Source organism: Mustela erminea, chromosome 11 (genome assembly GCF_009829155.1).
Source record: "Mustela erminea isolate mMusErm1 chromosome 11, mMusErm1.Pri, whole genome shotgun sequence".
In the NCBI taxonomy this organism is placed as follows: Eukaryota; Metazoa; Chordata; class Mammalia; order Carnivora; family Mustelidae; genus Mustela; species Mustela erminea.
The window spans coordinates 40,805,905-40,825,920 of NC_045624.1; the positions used below are offsets into that span (position 1 = coordinate 40,805,905).

At 39.7% G+C, this 20,016-nt stretch overlaps 1 protein-coding gene across 3 annotated transcripts in view; it reads left to right on the top strand.

Annotated features, from left to right (window-relative positions):
• The window catches only part of AOAH (acyloxyacyl hydrolase), a 169,132-nt gene that overhangs the window by 6,301 nt on the left and 142,815 nt on the right, over positions 1-20,016 (top strand). For all 3 annotated transcript variants that reach the window (XM_032305272.1, XM_032305270.1, XM_032305271.1), the window contains one exon: positions 12,659-12,754. In XM_032305272.1, coding sequence (XP_032161163.1) covers positions 12,659-12,754 — 96 coding nt within the window. The remainder of the gene's footprint in view (positions 1-12,658; positions 12,755-20,016) is intronic.

Consider the following 20,016-nt stretch of genomic DNA (forward strand, 5'->3'; position numbering starts at 1 on the left):
GAGCGGGGTTATGTACCCCTCTGCCATGTAAGTTCTCAGCCTCTGAAGCCATGTCTCTGTCCCCAGTCCTGACCGCTCCCATGTGGGGTCTCCCGGCTGGTGTAGCTCCGGGGCTTGTCTCAGCAACACAGTCAAGTCATTCTCCAGGGCCTGCAGCTCACTTTCACCTTCCTAGGTCCTGCAGACCAAGCTGCTCTAACAGGTCACCCCCTGGCTGCGCGCTGAAGCCCCCTGTACTTTGTCCCCCACTTTTCACACCTTCTCCTCTCTTTAATTCCCCTACTTTTATTTTCAAATTCTAGAATTTAACTCCAACCTTAGCACAAATGGTAGGTTTCTGATCATCTCAACTTTCACTCCGCCTACGTTTTCTTCCTGGATTGTTCTGGGCTCACAACTCTGAAGAGGAAGACCACAAAGACAGTCTAGAGACAGAGCAAGCCACAACTTTGGGGAAAGGTCACAAAGTGAGCAAAACTGAAAGAACTCAAGTTAACAGTATGCTTTTCTTCAGGAAGACTATGAATAAATTTTGGGGAGGAGGGTGAAACTAGATCATAGATCAAATGTACTACAGGAAAGAGGAAAGAAAAGAATGTTACAAAGCATTAAGTGGAGTAAAATCCCTGTAAAGTTATGATATGTCCATCTATTTGCACAGCTGTTTGTTAGTTTCCACGTATGTGGATGACCTGCCCTTGTCAATCAAAACACAAGACGATCAAAGAGATAAACAAGACAAGACCCCACTACATTCTATCTCCTAGAGATGCACTTTAGATTCAAAGACAAATAGGTTGAAAGTAAGATAGTTGGAGTAAGTAAAGCATTATCAGACAAAATATACTTTAAGATATGAAACAATCCTGGGGTGCCTGGGTGGCTCAGTCAATGGGGTATCCAACTCTTGATTTCAGCGCAGGTCATGATCTCAGGGTCATGGGATCAAGCCCTACATCGGGCTCCATACTAAGTGGAGCCTGCTACGGATTCTTTCTCTCCCTCACCTTCTGTCCCTCCCCTGCTCACAGTCTCAATCTCTCTAAAAAAAAAAAAAAAGAAAGAAAGAAAAGAAAGAAAAAGGAAATAATCCTAAGACAGAGAAGTATCTTCCATAATGATAAACAGATCAATATATCAAGAAAGAAGTAACAATTGTAAATGTGCATATACTTAATAACAGAGCCCCAAAAAACAAAAATTTAATTAAAAATTTCAAAAGAAAAGCAGATAGTTCAACAGTAGTTGAAAATGTCAATGCTCCTCCCTCTATAACTGATAGAACAAGGGGACAAAAAGTCAGTAAGGATATAGAAGACCTGAACAACACTTAACAACTAACTTGACCCAACTAACATCTATAGAACATTCCATTCAACTACAGAAAAGTACACATTATTTTTTAACTATACATGGCACATTGTCCTTTATGGACCATATACTAGACAATAAGACAAGTATCAATCCATTTTTAAAATCTGAAATCATACAAACATTTATCCAGTTAAATTAAGAATCAACAACAAGAAGAAATCTGGAAAAAAAAACCAATGTGCACAATTAAAAAAAATAGATAAAAGAGGAAATCAGAGAAATTAGAAAATAGTTTGGCTTAAAAGAAAGTACAATATACCAAATTTTATGGAATGTAGCTATACCGGTGCTTAGAGGAAAATTTAAAACTTTAACATTTATGCTACAAGAAAAATCCAAAATTGAAAAAATCTTTGACAAAATATTGACAAACTGAATCCAGCAACATATAAAAAGAATTATACCCATGACCAACTGGGATTTATCCTAGATATGTACGATGGTATTAACATCTGAAAATCAGTTAATGGAATATACTGAATTAGTCGAGGTTGTAACTACATTAGCATCCCCAAAAGAAAGAGAAACATGATTTGACAAAATCTATCACCTATCCATGTCAGAAACACTCAATAAATTATAAAAAGGAACTTTCTTAACCTGATAAAGGGCATCTTTGAGTACCTTACTGCCAGCTTCATACTTAATGACAAAAGACTGAATGCTTTTGTCCTAAGATCAGGAACATAGGAAGGATGTCCACTCTCACCACATTCAATTTTTATTGAAAATTCTAATCAGTTTAATAAATAAAAATAATAGAAGTCTGAAAATTGGAAAGGAATGGGTAAGACCGTCTTTATTTTCAGACAGCATGATCCTGAATAGAAAATCCTGAGGTATCTAAATAAAATGACTATATTGAATAGGAAAGTTTAATAAGATTGCAGGATTTAAGAGTAATATAAAAACCAATTATATTTGTTTATATTAACAACAAATTTTCAAGAATTGAAACTGAGGAAAAAATTCCATTCACGATATACCAAAAAATATGTAGGAATAAATTTAACAAAAGCAATGCAACACTGAAAACTAAAAACCATTGCTGAGAGAAATGAAAGTGTGCTTTACAGAAACGGAGAGCAGCATCATGGTAATGGATTGGAAGACAGTGGTGTTAAGATAGCAGTACTCCCCAAATTGACCTATACACTAAACACACTTCTAATCAAAATCCTAACGTCTTTTTTTTTGTAAAGATTGGCAAACTGATCCTAAAATTTAATGAAAACACGTAGAAACCAGAATAGCCCCAAATTTAGAAAACCACTGTTGGAGAAGTGATATATCTGATTTCCTGAGAAGTGATATATCTGATTTCAAAATCACACACAATTATAACTCAAAATAGATCTTAGGTCTCAAGATAAGAGCTAAGACTATGAAACTTCTAGAAAATGTAGAAGAAAATCTTTGTGACTTTGGATTTAAAGATTCTTAAATATGACATCAAAAGGGCTATATTAAAATTCTATATATAATAAATACATAAGTTATATATAAACATATATGTTATATATAAATATATATGTTATACATAATAAAAATAATAAATTTACAAATTTATTAAGTTTAAACATTTTTGTTCTCCAGGAAATGTCATTAGAAAGTGAAAGGAATACTGTGGGAAAGTATGTACAAATCATATAGACTACAATATAGCAATGATTATTTTAATAAATGTTATTGACAATGTTCACTTTCAGTATCCCATATTTTATATATTCAGTGTGACACTTAGAAGCCTATAGATTTCAAAGTTCAACTGGTCTGGATTAGAATGATTTAGCCAGTTAACAGTGCAATTCCTGCTTGTGTAAAAGGCCTTAGATATGTCCTTTAACTTCTCTGAGCCTCAAATGTAACAATCTGTGAAAAGTAACAATCCCATGAGGAAGAGGATTAGCTGAGACACAGTGCGCAAAAATACCCAGCAGAGAGCTGAAGGTATTCTAGAAAATGTCATTTCATGTTCTCCTAGAACTTAGTAAGGTAAAGGACAAAAAAAAAAGCTTATTCAATGAGAAATTATTTGATAAAATATAATTGTCTTTTCTAATTGTAGAGGAGTATGTGACTTTCTGGGATATTTTAGAAAATACTGAAGAAGTTTTTTAAATAATAAAATCAGCTGTGGGGTGCATGGATGGCTCAGTTGGTTCAACATCTGACTTCAGCTCAGGTCATGATCTTAGTGTCTTGGGATCCAGCCCTGTGTCGAGCCCTGTGTCCGGCTCTGTGCTCAGCAGGGAGTCTACTTGTCCCTCTGTCCCTTCCCTTCTCATGCTCTCTCTCTCGCAAATAAATAAATAAAATCACTTTAAAAAAAAAAAGAATAAAATCAACTGTAAGCCCAAAATCCAGATGAACACTATTGATATTTTGTTATATTTCCTTTCAAAATTGTCTAGGTATGAATTTATGGTGTTTGGATCTTATTGTTTGATTTCTAAATCTGGATGGCTAAGAAAACAATCTAAAATCAAATACTGTTTTTTTTTTTCCAACAAAACATTTGTAAAAATTTTTGTAGTTGTAAGTCTTTTTTAGCAGGTGAAAATTTTTCAAGTTAAAAAGTAGGTTTGTACATAAAAACTGTTGGGCATGGTCAAAGATGAGCTATTATTTCTATCTATCCAAACATCATCTATCTTCCCATCTATCCCTCCGTCCATTATCAGTCTGTCCTTCTTTCCACTCATTCATCCGTCTACTCACCTACCCACCCACTCACCCTTTCATCCCTCTTATTTTTCTATTCATCTATATTCTATCTCTAAGTATCTATTTTAGAATTCAAACACAGAAGTGAAAGGAAAAATGAAGCCATATGTTTTCTTTTTTTTTTGAAGCCATATGTTTTCTGAAAGATAATCTGATTAGTTCATGGCATTAATGATAAGGTCTGACTTTGCCATTTTGGATTACACAGAGGACATGTCTCATAACATGATGAACTAAATCTGCAGCTCCAACTTCAGCAAAGATATATATGAAGTATGCATTAAGAGAAAAGATTATACTTAAAATATTATGTTGGCAAAAGTATATTGAAACGAACAATATTTCAACTTCCCAATTCTTTCTGAGTATATTAAGTTCTCACAAGGTCTCTCTGGGTGAATTGTAATGGGTATAATTAAAAGGAGAGTCTTACTAAAACTTTTTTCTTATTTTAATATAACTTCCCAGAAATTGAGAAAAATAAAGACTCCATTGATTAGATAACAACTTTTTTTGCAAGTCAGGTGGTTTCTAGTTCTTTGCTTTCAACACAATTGAAGGGGTAGTTAATGGAGTTGTCAGGTGATGGATCATTTGGAATAATTTCCAACGATAGATCACTTTAAGATTTTTGATATTTAACTCAGAAGAAGTAACAGAATTGGGGGACATCACTCTATCAAAAGTCCTTCCATTTCCATTTACTTAAGGAAACATGTTTTCTCAGCACCTACCTCTTTAATAATGAAAAATAGGAACAGACATGATACGGAGTCTTGCCATTCTTCAACAGATGTAAGTACTAATCGTAAAGACCAATCATCTCATCAAGGAGTACAATTCCAGTAAAATTTTACTTTTGTTATTTAGGAATTGTTTATCGAATTGGCAATACATACTGCTTAGAAAAGCTAATTTTACTAATAATGAAAACTCTATCCAGAAGAATTTTTTTTTAATACTTAGAGTTATATTCACAGGAAACTCAAATTTTCATGTAAGTTTTATTCATATTTTTAGTGTTAAGAGGTATAACAGTGTGATCAATAAAATACTTTCAACCACAAAAATATATTACATTGGGATAAAATTCTATAGTGGAAGAAAAATTCAAGGAAGTCAACTTTTTATTGAAATATGAATTCAAGGAGAGGGATTATCAACATAAATTTCTCACTGTGAAAGAAGCGTTTGAGCTTATATTTTTTTCCAGTGGTTGTGAGTAGGTATAAATCACTATAGTATTTAGATTCCTTTGGATACATAGAGATTAATGTATGATTTCTACTATAATATTTATAGTCTGCCTAGAATTATACTCTTTGCAACTAGGTAAATTAATATCCATTAATAATATTTTAACATCCATTAAAATGTGAAAGGGGTACATAATTTTTCAAATTTCCTTTGGGGGGTACAAAGCAAAATATTTGACACCACTGGTGTATAATCTAGATTCTAGAGCATTAAGAGCCCATGCACTGCCGTGTGCCCTTCAAGGCACCTCAAGATGGGATCTCTTCCTATCTCTCTCACTCCGTCTTTCCCACAGAGCCTGGGGATGCCCAACTCTTCTCTTTCTCACATCCAAGGCTTTATAAAGGCTACACCTCTCTCCTTGAAGCCCTTTCCTGCCTTTTCCTGTTGAATGAGGTTCCCCCATTTTCCAACATTCAACTTCTCCAGGAAACTGTCCCCGGTTCCTCGAGGCAGAGTGTGTTTCTTACTCCTCTGTGCTTCCAAAGCATTAATGGGTCCCTGAACCGTAGTGCTTACAGGCTGCCAGGACTAGACTGTCTTTCTAATCATCGGGCTGCCCTCATGGTCTGTGATTTCTCTTATTCACGTTTGTATCCTAAGCCTCTGAGCACATAGCAGGTGCTCATAAGTATGCATTGAGTTAATAACAAGATGGGATGGCTCCTGTGTCTGTACTCTCATTTCTTGATTATTAGCTTATTATGTATTTCTAAAGTAGCCAAGCCCACCATCCCGCATCTCTCAGCACTGTTTGCTTATTTCTTCTCTTCGCCTTTGCTTGCGCTCTGCTCAGCTTTGAGTGCGCTCAGCCTCTCACCAGGAAATGGCCCTCTCTTGTTGCCGATGTTCTTGTGAATGTTAGAAGTTTGGAACTCACTGAGCACTTTCTCATAAAGATGGTGTTGTAGGTGATGGTCAGTTTAGGCCACAGAGCCTGATCTGCCCAGATGGAGTGAAAATACTAGCTATTGGCAATAAAAGCAAAATTCGGCCATAGAAAGGTGAAAACGCTATTGTCACTGCAATATGTTTTTTCAAAGAAGTTTTTGAGTTTCTATTTTAAAGATTTTTTTTTTTAATTTGATAGACAGAGATCACAAGTAGGCAGGGAGGCGGGCAGGAGGGAGGCAGGCTCCCCGCTGAAGCAGACAGCCCAATGTGGGGCTCAATCCCAGGACCCTGGGATCATGACCTAAGCTGAAGCCAGAGGCTTTAACCCTCTAGGCCACCCAGGCGCCCCTCTGAGTTTCTATTTTAAAAAAGAGTCACAGAGAATATGTCTTTGCCCTATAGTCTCAGCAGCTGGAATAGAAACTGTGTATTTTTATGTGCTGCATTGCTTAAACCTCACAACACTTTTGCCCGGCGTGTCAGATAGCCTGTGCTAAGTTTGCAAACCGCTCCACACTTCTACAACAGTCGTTCATTAGCTTACAGTTCTGTGGGCTGGCAATATGGGGTGGGCACAGCTCGGGGTCCTCCCACTTGTATCCCCTCAACTCACTCCTGCGGCTGTATTCAGGTGGTAGACGGGGAGGTGACGGGAGCTGCATGTTCTAGAATGGCCTCGTTCACCAATCTAGTAGTTGGCCGGCTGTTGGCTGGGGCCCCTTGATTTCCCTTCCTGTGGCCTCTCCAGCAGGCTGGCTCCAGCTCACAGCTAAACAGTTCTAAGAGGGCAAAAGTGGAAGCTGCAAGGCCTCTGAAGGTCTGGATTCAGACCCAACATGCTGTCCTCTCCTCCACGGTCCACTGATCAAAGCAGGTTACTTCACTTGGAAGACTGGGAAGTAGGTCACCTCTCTTCGTGGGAAAAAGTGCAACACAGTGGCATCCATGTTTAGTGTACTGTGCAGACAGGTGTTATTATCCTATTTGGTGGGTGCCAAAATCTGGGTTCAGAAAGATTAACCATCCTACCAAATATATCAGCTCGTAAGTCACAGAAGCAGGATGTGAGCCCAGGTCTGTCTGACCCCCCACGTTCTTCTGCTCTCTCCTGGTACAAAGCTTCTCCCTTCTCTTCCCTCTCTTCCATTCTCTTTTCTTCCCTGTCTGCCTCTCCCTCCCTGGGTGCTGTGCCACCAGCTCTGGCTTAGTAACTAATAGCTTAGGGAAACTAGACTGAGAGTAGGATAATTTTAAGTGATCATTTTCATGCCTTTCTTTCTTATTTCCCTTTCTTTCCACCAATATGAGAAATAATGTAAACATGTAAAGCCATGTCTTCTGCTCCCACCCAAGGAGGGAAATCTGAGGAGAACAGAACTGAGGGGCACTGGGAGGGCAGGTGGGATGTACAAAGTCACATGAGTCCAACAGAAATTCAGGGACTGAGGTGTGGCATGGCTCCCAGACCTGTGCTCTGCCCCTCCCTGGGCCCAAACCAGGAACAAAGGAGTCAGTTTTGATTCTCACTTTTCCTCCCACTTCTTTCCTTCATACATCACTTCATTAATAAATTGTATCAGGTGAACCTCCACAGTAGATCCCAAATCTGTGTGTTTTCCTCGGTCCCCCTGCCGCCTGTTACTCTCTGTGATCCACCGTCATCTCTCTCCAGGACCAAAAGGGCCTCCCACTTCATCTCTCTGCTCCCACCTTTGTCCCCTAAGGCCCTTCCTCCCCATGACAGTCAGCATGATAATTTAAAGACATAGATCAGATAGCAGCAGCCCCTTCAAACAAAACCCAGCCATGGCTCCCCATCACTCTCTGGAAAAATCCCTGGCTTTTTTGCAATCTACAGATCCCTTGAACCTGGCCCCTTCCTTCCCCTGAATTTCATCTTTCACCACTGGGTTCTGGCTTTCCTAGTTTTATGCCATGAAGTGGCCATCAGCAGCCCCCACATCTTACAAAACTTGTCCCAGCTCCTCATGATCCTTTCTATTATATTAGTCATTTTGTGTGTGTGTGTGTGTGTGTGTATTCTACAAAGAAGCCTTCTCTATTGGCTCTAGCTAAGGTTTATAACACCTGCATCCTCATTACCCTCTGCTAATTCACCCTGTTTTTTTTCTTTTTAGCACCTAAAATTATTTATAATTCTGTGTTTGTTTACTTGTTTACGATCACTATTCTCTAACAGAGTATAATCTCTAAGAGGGCAGGAACTCTGTCAGTTTGTTTCCAGCATGTACTAGGAGCCCAATACAGTGCCTCCATCTAGAAGGAACTCAATGCATACTCTGTTCCAGTCCCAGCTGGTTACTTGGCAAGGTATGCTAACCTCTCCAAGCCTCTGTCCACTAGTCTGTAAATTGAGAGCAATAATTCCTACATCTAGGAGTTGTTGTGAAGTTTGAATGAAATGATAATATATGCAAAACACTTCAAAAACTGTAGGGCAGGGACACCTGGGTGGCTCAGTTGGTTAAGCGTCTGCCTTCAACTCAGCTCATGATCCGCAGTCCAGGGATGGAGGTTCCCTGCTCCGCGGAGAGTCTGCTTCTCTCTCTGCCTCTCGCCCCACTCATGCTCTCTTTCTCTCTCTCTCACTCTCTCAGATAAATAAATAAAATCTTAAAAAAAAAAACAAAAAACCATGTGTAGGGCACATGCTAGCCATGTGATGAATTATTTATGCCCCCACTTAGGGTCAAAAAGGTAGTAGAGTCATGCTGACCCTAGCTCTGACAAATGCCAAGTGCTTTCCAGGCTTTTCCATGACGTGTGGACTTCGGACAAGTGGGAAATCTTTTAACCTGCTCTCCACAGTGCCTGCATTTCCAGCCAGTGTGGATATGATTATAATTAGAGTTGCAAGACTCCTGTTTCCTTTCAAAAGGATTCTGGGTATGGTACGCAACCTACCTCCAGTATGTGTCCAGAAGCAGATCCCTTTGGCAGGTGTTCTCATTTGGGCCCGTTCTCATCTTCTCGTACAATATCAGGAGTGTCTGTTTCGATTACCGTCCTTAGTCTCAGATGCCATGTGAGAAGAGATTTGCCATATGTGAGGTTTCAAATGGTGACCACTCAGCTAATGCACAGCTCTCACCGGCTCTCGTCACTTCCTAAATGAACAGTAGCTTGGACAAACTCACTTGCGCAGAGCCATGCCTTTTATTAGCAGCCAGAGAATGGTCTGTAATGGGAGAAATTACTCTGTTCTGCATCTCTCCCAAGGAAAACATTCTTTAGCTTGTCAAGCCCGGGGAACCTCTTATTAGAAACTACAGCAAAGTCAATTTCTCTATTCTCGCCAACTGAAGGATTCAGAACACACCTCACTGCAGACCCTAAATTAACAATCCAGCTGAAAGGGGAGTTGAGCCCCTTTGGAAATGGGCGGGGATGTCCAAGTGGGCAGGACTCAAATCAAAGTGGAGCCCAACCTGGGCGTTTACATATTTCAAACCTATTACCCCCTTTTCTGCAGAGCTCTTTTGATGGTAACTCTTCACCAGGCAGAGTGAGGGTAATGGCAAGATCCTACTGATCTTCAGAGGCAGCTGACTTTCTTTTTTTTTTTTTTTTTGCTCCTTTTTATCTAATGATTTCCAATTTTAGCAAGCCGTGCTAAGGAGCCTCCAAAGTCATAAGAGTCCTTGATGGGATTCCTTTGCGTAAAAGAAAAACCCATATCTATAAGTACAAAGAAGCAGGTTGGTTTTGAGCAGCATGATTCGCAATTCGCTTTGCATTGATCCTTCCAAGCCCTGGATTAAAACAAAGGCATACTTATATTTCAAGTCCACTTTGGGTGAAGCCGCTCATTGATGAAATGGCAGATGAAGTGACTGTGATGCAAGATTTCAACCCAATCTCCACCACCTTCTTTGTTTGTTTTTAAAGATTTATTTATGTATTTGAGAGAGAGAGTGCATGCATGCATGCACAAGTGAGGGGAGAAAGAGACTCCCAGGCAGACTCTGTACTGAGTGTGGAGCCTGACTTGGAGCTCGAGCTCATGACCCTGAGATCATGACCTGAGCCAAAGCCAAGAGTCACGCTCAACTAACTGAGCCACCCAGATGTCCCTCCTCTGCCTTCTTTGATCCTGAGCCGCATGCCATGACTATTTGCTATAGAATCTGCTATATGACTCAGCTGATGGCTCTGGTTGTTTCACACCAGAATAGAAGTACCGCCACGCCCTATGCCCTCCAACAAGACAAAACCATTATAAGCAATGTTGTTGGGGATCGTGACTGAGTCAGAACACAGCTTCGAGTGTACCCATTCAGCTTTTCCTGTGGAGACCCCTGGCAACTAACAACTGAAATGTCCCTTCAGTGCTTCTCAGTCAGCTTGCTTGAAGTCAGAAAACCTTGCTGTCCCCTGACTCCAAAACAGACCCTGCATCAGGCACTCAGTCAGAGTTAAGACCCCATTCCCACCCTCAAGGAACTTAAGGTCCAACTCTAAACTCTTAGAAAAGAAGTTCTAGAAGAGTAGGTAACTTGTGCAAAGTTGCACTATTTATAACGGACTGATCCAGTATTGGAACCCAAGTTTATTCTTTAATTCAAAGCCTCTCCCTTTTTAACTATACCTCACTGTATCCCCTTTCCACACTGCAATATAATTATTTATAATTGCTTTTCAATTGCAGCTATTAAAATTTATTTGGCTCCACCTAACTTAAGAGGTGATTGGCGGAGACATATATTAAGGTATAAAAGCATATTATAAATGCTGAATATATTCACATATGTTAAATATATTTATATATTTAAAATAAAAATGAAATTGGTCTATCTCTGGGTGATTTAAAGGATGTTTATTTTATTTACAGTATTCTGTATTTTTTGTTTGCTGAGATTGCATTGAATCTGTATTTTTGAAATGTTTTTAAAATAAAATATATATGGCAATGCTTTTTAGACTATAAAGTGCTAATAAGTATTAGCTACTGAATTCACTGGGTGTAATAAGACTCTCAATGCATGGATTAGGTTAAAAGCACATCTAATCAACCTTGATAGTTGACGTTGATAAACGTGCCATTGCTCTCAGAACAGTAAGACTGGTTTTTAAGATCATGCTATCTCAAATTAGGGGAGTCCAGCTTTGTCCAGCTTTATCTGTCTAGAAATGTTTGGTTGTACTCTCACATCTGTTATCAGCCACCTTCCCTCAAGGGGTCCTTGTAGAAATCTGGTTTTAATGACACTGCATGTGAATTTGGGTTCCCAGCTCCTTGAGCATATGGATAATAGGGAGCTACTACTGGGCCAGGCCCCCTGGAACTTCTTCATCTGGGATATAAGCCTTCTTTTGCCTCCTTAGAAACCAACCTTTGCTAATAAACGCCACTCCTGTTATCTCAAGAAGGCCTACCAATTTCCTCGCACAGACTTACTGATCTTTGGCCAACCAACCCTTTGTGTATAGAAGAAAGAGTCCCCTCCCTTTGGAAAAAGGAGGATTGGGCTTCCACAGACATTCAGGAGATCAAGGCTGGTAATAGAACCTTCTAAGGGGTGTCAGCCTAGTACTTCTGGGCCTACACATTTATATATCAAGATAGCTGAAGGAATATATTTTTAATTTAATCTGAGGTTCCTTCCAGACACTTATTATATTGGTACATGCTTTCAAGCAGAGTGCTTTATAGCTGGGAGGTAAAATGATATTTTACAATAGTACTATGATTTCAAAGCCACATTCAGTTGCACTGTTATCTCCCTTAAGCATTACAGCAGCCCTGTAGAATTATTACCTACATTGCAGTGAGGAGACCAAGTCTTAGAAAGCCAGGATGCTGAGTCCAAGATTCAAGGGCAAGACTCAATACCAGATCTTCTGACTCCAAATGCTGAGCAATTTCCACCACTTTTCTAAAATTAAAAAACTGACCCTGGATCAGAGCTGAGCATGTATGGAGTGGGAATGATCCTAGTCACAATGAAGCCAACTACTGCAAAAAAGAAGAAAAGGAGAGGGGAAAGAAGCCAATGCCTACTGGGCTTCTACTCTGTGCTAGCTGATTTATTTCTGCACTATCTCCTTTAAATGCCATTTCTTTCTCCCATGTGATCAAAATAGAAATAAACAAAGATTCCGTTAGCTCCCCAAAGTCACATAGCTTCCAAGTAGCAAAACTGAACTGACAACCATTCTTTCTGGTCCTCAAACACACCATCTTAGCACACTTCACACCTCATTACAACTCACAGTGCCTCTATGCACAAGGCAGATTTTAAAAGGCTTAGCAAACAAATGTTCTGTCTTGTGGGGAGGTTGGTGTTCCTAAGGACACACACGTATCCCTTCCTTTCTTCTGGCCCTCCAACACTGTTTTCTTTTCCACACTGCTGACATTTCTTCTGCCCCCTCCCCCTTGCAGCCTGCGTGGCGGTAGTTTCTGTGATTGAACAGCTTGCTCAAGTTCACAACTCCACGGTGGAGGCCTCGATGGAGAGACTCTGCAGCTACCTGCCAGGTAAGTACAGAAAGGGTCATGCAGCTGTGAGTCTGATTCTTCGTTTGATTCTTGGGTCATCATGAGTGAGTTTATACCCTACACCTGCTTAGGGAGGAGAAAGTAATTGAGGTGTTTATGTGAGTTGATATTTTTATGAGACTAATAGAAATTAAAACAAACACACACAAAAACCACTCTAGTATATTTGTGCTCCCCGATGTTCATTTTCCATCATGGCAGGATGAGACTGCTGTGGACATTTATGGAATAAAACATAGAATGGCTAATTTTTGTTTCATGTGTTACATTTATAAGGATTTGCCCACCAACTGGGGTTCATTGCCTTAAGTACCAAGAAGGTCAAAATAATGAAAAAATGGATAATTTTCAGTGATTTATGTTAGTTTAACCTCATGCACATTCCCAGAGGCACCCAGAGCCCTACCAACACAGAGCTTTGTTTAGGCTGAGAAGACAGCTGATCTTAAAAACCTAACTGGGGAAAATAATCTGGGAACAGCCCATGGATTTGAACAGGATCTCAATTAAATCATTTACCCATCCTCCAAAAAAAAAAAAAAAAAAAAAAGAACTGATTGATGATCTAAACAAGTTGTGGGGGGAGGAGTTAAGATGGTGGAGGAGTAGGAGATCCCGGAGCTCCTCTTGCCCCCCAAACACAGCTAGATAGTTATCAAGTTATTCTGACCACCCAAGAAGTCCAGTCGGGGTCTGAAAGAACTGCAAGGCTCCAAGTGGAAAAGCGACCACCTTTTGGGAGGTAGGAAGTGCAGAAATTCACCGGGGGAGACTGAGCTGTGGAACCGGGGCAGAGAGGGAGCCTGCTTGGGCGAGCTACTGCTAAGTATTAGAGGCCTCCTCTAAGTATTAGAGGCCTCTGAACGCAAAATCTGAACTTTTAAGTTCCTTACGGGGGCAGATAAGCCAGGATTAAAGGTGCTCAGGTGGCGAAAAGGGACAGAATCCCAGGAGTGACCAGGTAGTCTGAGGATCCCCTGGGCTTCAGGAAGAATGCGTGGCACCAAGGGGCGCCTGGGTTCCCAGGCATAGAAGCCAGAGGCCCGAGAGAGCAGGGGGACTTCGTGCAGGCTTTCCGCTATAAAGTGTGGACTCCCCGTCGGTCTGGCGACCCCTTTCCTGGGAGGGGCAGGCAGGCGTGGGGAGAATCTCTCCCAGGGGAACAGTGTGGTTTGAGGGGTGGGTGACCCCGAAATTTGGTTTTGAAATTCAGTCACATGCCAGAAATAAAAAGGCTCGGACACAGGCAGAGTGAACGCAGGGTTCTAGCATACACGGAGGACACAAATGGGGTGACTGCTCGCTTTTCTTTGAGGGCTCACAGAAGAGTAGGGCGTGTGAACTGTCAGCTCCGAGGCTGGAGAGCAGGGAGCCGCCATATTCATCCCCACGTCCGCGTTGATAAGCGTTCAGGGAGCAAAAACAGCGCCACCTAGTGGAGGCCGGAGCCCTGGCCACCAAGCCTCACCCCACTGAGCCCTGGAGAGGGGTTTCCACGGAGACAGGTCGGCTTGAGAATCGGTGCAGCGGACACTCCCGCAGCCGACCAGCATAAACAACTAGCTCCCACCAAGTTTATTATCATTGAGTGCTGCAAAGCTTCAGCTCTGGGGGAAATAGGATTGAGCTTCCTTTTTACTAGTATTCTATATTTCTTTTATTCTTCTTATTTTTCATTTAATAACACAAGAAACAGATGTTGGTGAGGATGAGGAGAAAGGGGAACTCTCTTGACAGTGGAAATGCAAACTGGTACAGCCGCTCTGGAGAATAGTATGGAGGTTCTTCAAAATGTTAAAAAATAGAATTACCCTGTGATTCAACAATCACGCTACTAGGTGTTTACCCAAAGGATACACAGGTACAGACTTGAAGGGATACATGCACCCCAATATTCATAGCAGCATTATCAACAATAGCCCAGCTATGGAGAGAGCCCAAATGTCCATCAACAGATAAATGAATAAAGAGGTGGTACATATACAATGGAATACTCCTCAGCCATCAAAAAGAATGAAATCTTGCCATTTGGAACAACATGGATAAAGTTAGAGTATTATGCTAAGTGAAATAAGTCAGAAAAAAACAAATATCATATGATCTCATTTACTCTGTGGAATTTAAGAAAGAAAAGAGAGGAACATAAGGGAAGGGGAAAAAGGAAAGAAAGGGGAGAGGGAAACAAGCCATAAGAGACTCTTGATAAGATAACAAACTGGGGGAGATGATGGAGGTTAATGGAGGGAGGTGAGGAGGTGAGTGAGCGATGAGATAGATGGGCGATGGGTATTAAGGAAGGCGCTTGTTATGATGAGCACTGGGTGTTGTATGTAAGTGATGAACCGCGGAGTTCTACTCCAGAAATCAATATGCATTATATGTTAACTATCTAAATTTTAAATTAAAAAAAAAAGAAATAGAAATAGAAAGCATAATTAGTGAATTTGCAGATTTGGGTAGAATAGGTATTATGTTTGATGATTCAATCATAATTTAACATTATCTCCATCTTCTAGAATGAATAAAACTGATTAGGTACAAAAATACACAAGTTGTATATTTCTCTTTCAATCTCAACAAAATCGAGAAAATGCTGATTCTGTTTCCTTTATAGATCCTTTATAGAATACTATTAAGTGAACAATCACAATGGGTAAACTTCTTTGAGAATCAAATTGTCATTGATTTAACGTTAAGAAACAAATTCATCAAGGATTAATTTTCTTGAAGTAAGAAAGCTAGACTAATGGCATCTGTGTCTTGGGTTTATACAGCATGTTGTGTGAACAGCACAGAAGCATTTTCGGAGGATTTACTGCATTCAGTTACAATATGCATTCACAAGCTAAATTTCTTGGAATTTAAACTAAAGATCAAGAGAGAATAAAACAGATGTGTTTACAATGTCCCAGATTAACCATTGCTAAGGTTTTGACATATTTACATCATCTTTCTTTTATGGAATTAGAATGTGGCAGATAAACTTGAAACACCCTTTGGCTTCCCCTCACCCCCAGTTCCATTCTCCTCCAATCTCCTTAGAGGGAACCACTCATATGAACTTGATGAGTATTGTTCTTGTTGAGCTTTATACTTTCACATTCACTTGTATGAATTCATAAACAATGTATGGTATTATTCAGTGAATAATTTTTTAACCTGTTTTTGGTAAAACAAAATGTTTTTAAAATGTTTGATATGTCTTTTAAGTCTATTTTAATCTACAAGTTTTCTTTCCTTCCCTTTCTTTGCCATGTAATTTAATTGTGGGATTTGCTCTATAGAGTTTCCCACAGCCTGGATTTTGCTGATTGCTTCCCTGTGGTATGGTTGAGTATGTTGTTGTGTGTTCTGTATTTCATGAAAATTTGCAGCTAGATCCAGAGGCTTGATCAGACTCCAGTTTGATTTCTTTGGCAAGACTATAAGTGGTGATGTTTTCTTTCATTGAGAGGCCATTAAATGTGGTTTTTCCTTTTTGTGATATTAGCAGCTGTTGATGCTCAATAACCCGATCTATTAGTTCATTGGGAGTTGCAAAATGGTGCTATTCTAAATAACATTCATATTATATTTAGTGGTGGAAATGCATTAGAGACAGTTCCCTCATCCTCATCATATTTTAAAGACATGTTCCCCACAGTCACTAATGATAATGTTTATAGTAGGAAAGTCCAGATACATTCCTGATTCCTTTGCTCTACTTGCCAGTTTTCAAATAATTCATTGCCTTTCTGTGATCATCCCACAGTAGTCAATCACTTTTCTTTAAAATACCAATATGAACTCTTGAATTTATACGTATTTCATGAGTTTGTTTTGTTTTGTTTTGTTTTGTTTTCAATTATCATCCTTCTGTAACTCAAACTGTCTCATGTTTGACCAGTGGGAACTTCAAGTTGGCTCCTGAGTCCCTTTGACACAAGTCTAAGTAATCTTTGATAGCTTCCTTACTAATTGATACAAGATGTTCCAGCCCTGACTTGTGCTTTTCCAGCCCCAGGCTTGAAATCAATCATTTCTCTCAAAAGCTCTGGTTTCCATTATTGGGAAATAGTATTTTAAGACCACAATCTGGGTGTTCATTGGCCACTGAGTTAGTCATTCTTTCTGGGTTTCTTCAGTAGACAATGCTAGGAAAAAAACATATATTTATATATACATACATTTACCTATATTACATATAATTTTAAGACAAAATGTCTAGTGAGTTTATATTAACACTTCAAATTCAGGACTACAGGATTCTTTTCTTGACAGGATTTTCTTTCTAATCTCTTCTGAATCATATCTGTATCTCTTCTTTCCATACTTGAAGGCCTAATTCTCAAGGGCAGAGGGATAAAATATCCCATCATTACTCATTCACCTCTCCCTCATTACATATATAACGTCTCAGATGTCCATCCTCGCCCTGCTACCATTAATATACTTTATAATCACTGAGAGCAGTTAACATTGTTTTTTGCATCTACTTTTCCTGTTTCTCCACCCTTTCTAGTCATTGACTATATGCCCTGAGCATACAGCTATTACGGATGATACCCATTCCCTGCCCGCCCTCACTTTGTCTCGGTCCCATCAGCAACTATTTGATCGATGTTCACCACCAGCCCTTATGAGGATGTCTCTCTAGCTGAGCTGTTGTCTAAAGTTCATTCCTCAGGAGGGACTCATGGGAACAATATTCCCTGAATTCTTTCATGTCAATAGCTAGCTCTCTGTGCCCTTTACACTTGAAAATCAGTTGTTTTTCTGGATATGTAAATCCTTGGCACACAATTTCTTTCCCTAAGTATCTTAAATGTGTCTTTAAAAAGCCTGCTGGTAATCTAATTCCCTTTTTCTTGTAAGTCACTTGCTGTTTTTGCGTAGAAATTCAAAGATTGCTTTTTCCTTTCTTCTCCAAAATTCAGTCATCTAAGTAGAATGTGTCTTGGTGTTAGTTGTTGTATGTTGACGTCAGGCACAGAGAATATTCCCAAGTACATTTTTTTATAATTTCAGGAAAGTTGTTTACTTGTTCAGTTTCATTCATTTGGTTTTCTTTTTCAGAGATTTCTAATATCCGTATTTTCAATCTCCTTTGCCTAACCTCGATATGTTGCCTAGCTATTGAATAGTTTCTATCCCTTTATTTTTTCTCTTGAAAGTTTTACTCCTTTTCACCTTGTATTTTACTTAAGACATTAGCTATTGTGTTCAGTTCTTGTATACACTCTAGTTCAGACTTCATTTCTCTTATAATCTTGTATTTTTCCCTGAGTTCTTTTATTCCATGTCTGAGTTATTCTAATTCTGATTTCTGTTGTTCTTTCACGACTTGTAACATTTTATTAATGCTTCTTAACTCATTACGAAATACTATGTTATTTTTTAATCCTTTTTTGGGCTTGACTTTCTGGCATGCTTTTGCTATCTATAAGGATGTGATTCTGTTCCTTATTCTTTTTTTCTTATAATAACTTTGTATGGGAGTTGACCTAGATACATTTCTGTTGCTCATTTTTATGTGAAATTAGTTTTCCAAAACTCTTAAAGAGAAGTGGTTCAAGGTACTTTTCTAAATGCATAAAACTCTTTCTGTTGTTCCTGTGTAGTGTTAAAACACACACACAGACACACAAACCACAGCAGCTTGCTTGCTGAGAGAGTTTCTGACTGTTTCCCTGCCCACTTTTATCTGGATTTTCTCTTTCCTTTGCTTCTGTCCAGCACAGTGTTGTTTCCAAACCCAGCAGTTTCTCCTCAGTATGCACACTGTTCTGTTAGGGAGCTCTGGCAGGTCAGTTTCTGCAATTTATAGATGCCTGGACAAGCCAGCCATCTTAGTCCTTCTGCCTTGAGTCCTTTGTACTCATCTGTCACAGTGGGCCAAACCCCTCCCAGTCTCAGGTGCTGTTCTTTAATTGGTCCACCATACTTTCTGAGCAATACCTATGGGCTATCTGGGGATTCCCCTACTCTCAGGTTTCTCTGGCATTCCATTGCTTCCCTTTACTTTCTGTCATATGGACGTTGATAACCCATAGGTCTTGTGGCCATGAGTGGTTCATCCTTGCCTAAATGTGTTTTGGGGTTCATGGAAATACCTACTTATGTTATAACAATTGTCCATGGATTTGGGGTTTTTCTTTCCAGGAGCTCTTTTTCCCCTCTTAGGTAGAAACTCAAAGAAATTCCAAAATTCCTCTGCCTCCAACATTATCTTTCCAGAATTCTCCCTGTGTGGGATTTTGCTTTCATAGTAATGTCTACTGTATGTATAGCTCTGCAACTTCTGTTTTTCACTCAACAGTATGTTTTTGAGATCTGTAGATCTATGTTAAGACATAGAGACTTAGGTCAAGCCCCTTAATTACTCTACAGTTCTTCACCACATAAATGTCCCATATTTTCCTGACCCATCCCCCATTACTGGATGTTTGCAGTGTATCATAAACCTTACTTTGCATTTTCACATCCCTGAATTAGAGAAAGAAGAGGAAAACATTATTACCATTTCACAAAACAGGAAAAAAAGTGAAAACAGTCATAATTATCATTAAGATTTGTTTATTGGTTGTCATTTCCGTGTAATAGACCACACTGAAGATAATCACCGTTTGTACCTGGTGTTTGATTTTCTCTTTTTAGGCAAGGTTGTGTTGTTCAAAGATGAAAGGCTCAGTAAAAATCCTCCTTCCTAGATGACCTTGTCCTAATGTACTAGCGAAATGTAGCACAACAGGGACCAAGATTGCTGGTCTTCAGGGTATGGTCTGGGCTCCTTCTGTCTCAATGCAGGACATTTCAGTGTCTGCTGAGACAAATGAGAGGCAGAAGGTCAGATTCTGGTAAAATGAAAGTTGTTACTTTACCAAAGGAAGCAAAGTAGGTATTTCAGTTTCTGGGGTGGGTTACCTCTCAATTGAAAGAATTTCAAAGGATTAAGAACGCTGCTTGGGGGTGCCTGGGTGGCTCAGTGGGTTGGGCCGCTGCCTTTGGCTCAGGTCATGATCTCAGGGTCCTGGGATCGAGGCCCGCATCGGGCTCTCTGCTCAGCAGGGAGCCTGCTTCCTCCTCTCTCTCTCTCTCTGCCTGCCTCTCTGCCTACTTGTGATCTCTCTCTGTCAAATAAATAAATAAAATCTTTTTTAAAAAATGCTGCTTGAGGTTATTTTCATTTTATTAATTAATATTTTACCTCTGGATAAAAATAAGGTGCTCAGGGGTGCCTTGGGTGGCTCAGCGGGTTGAGC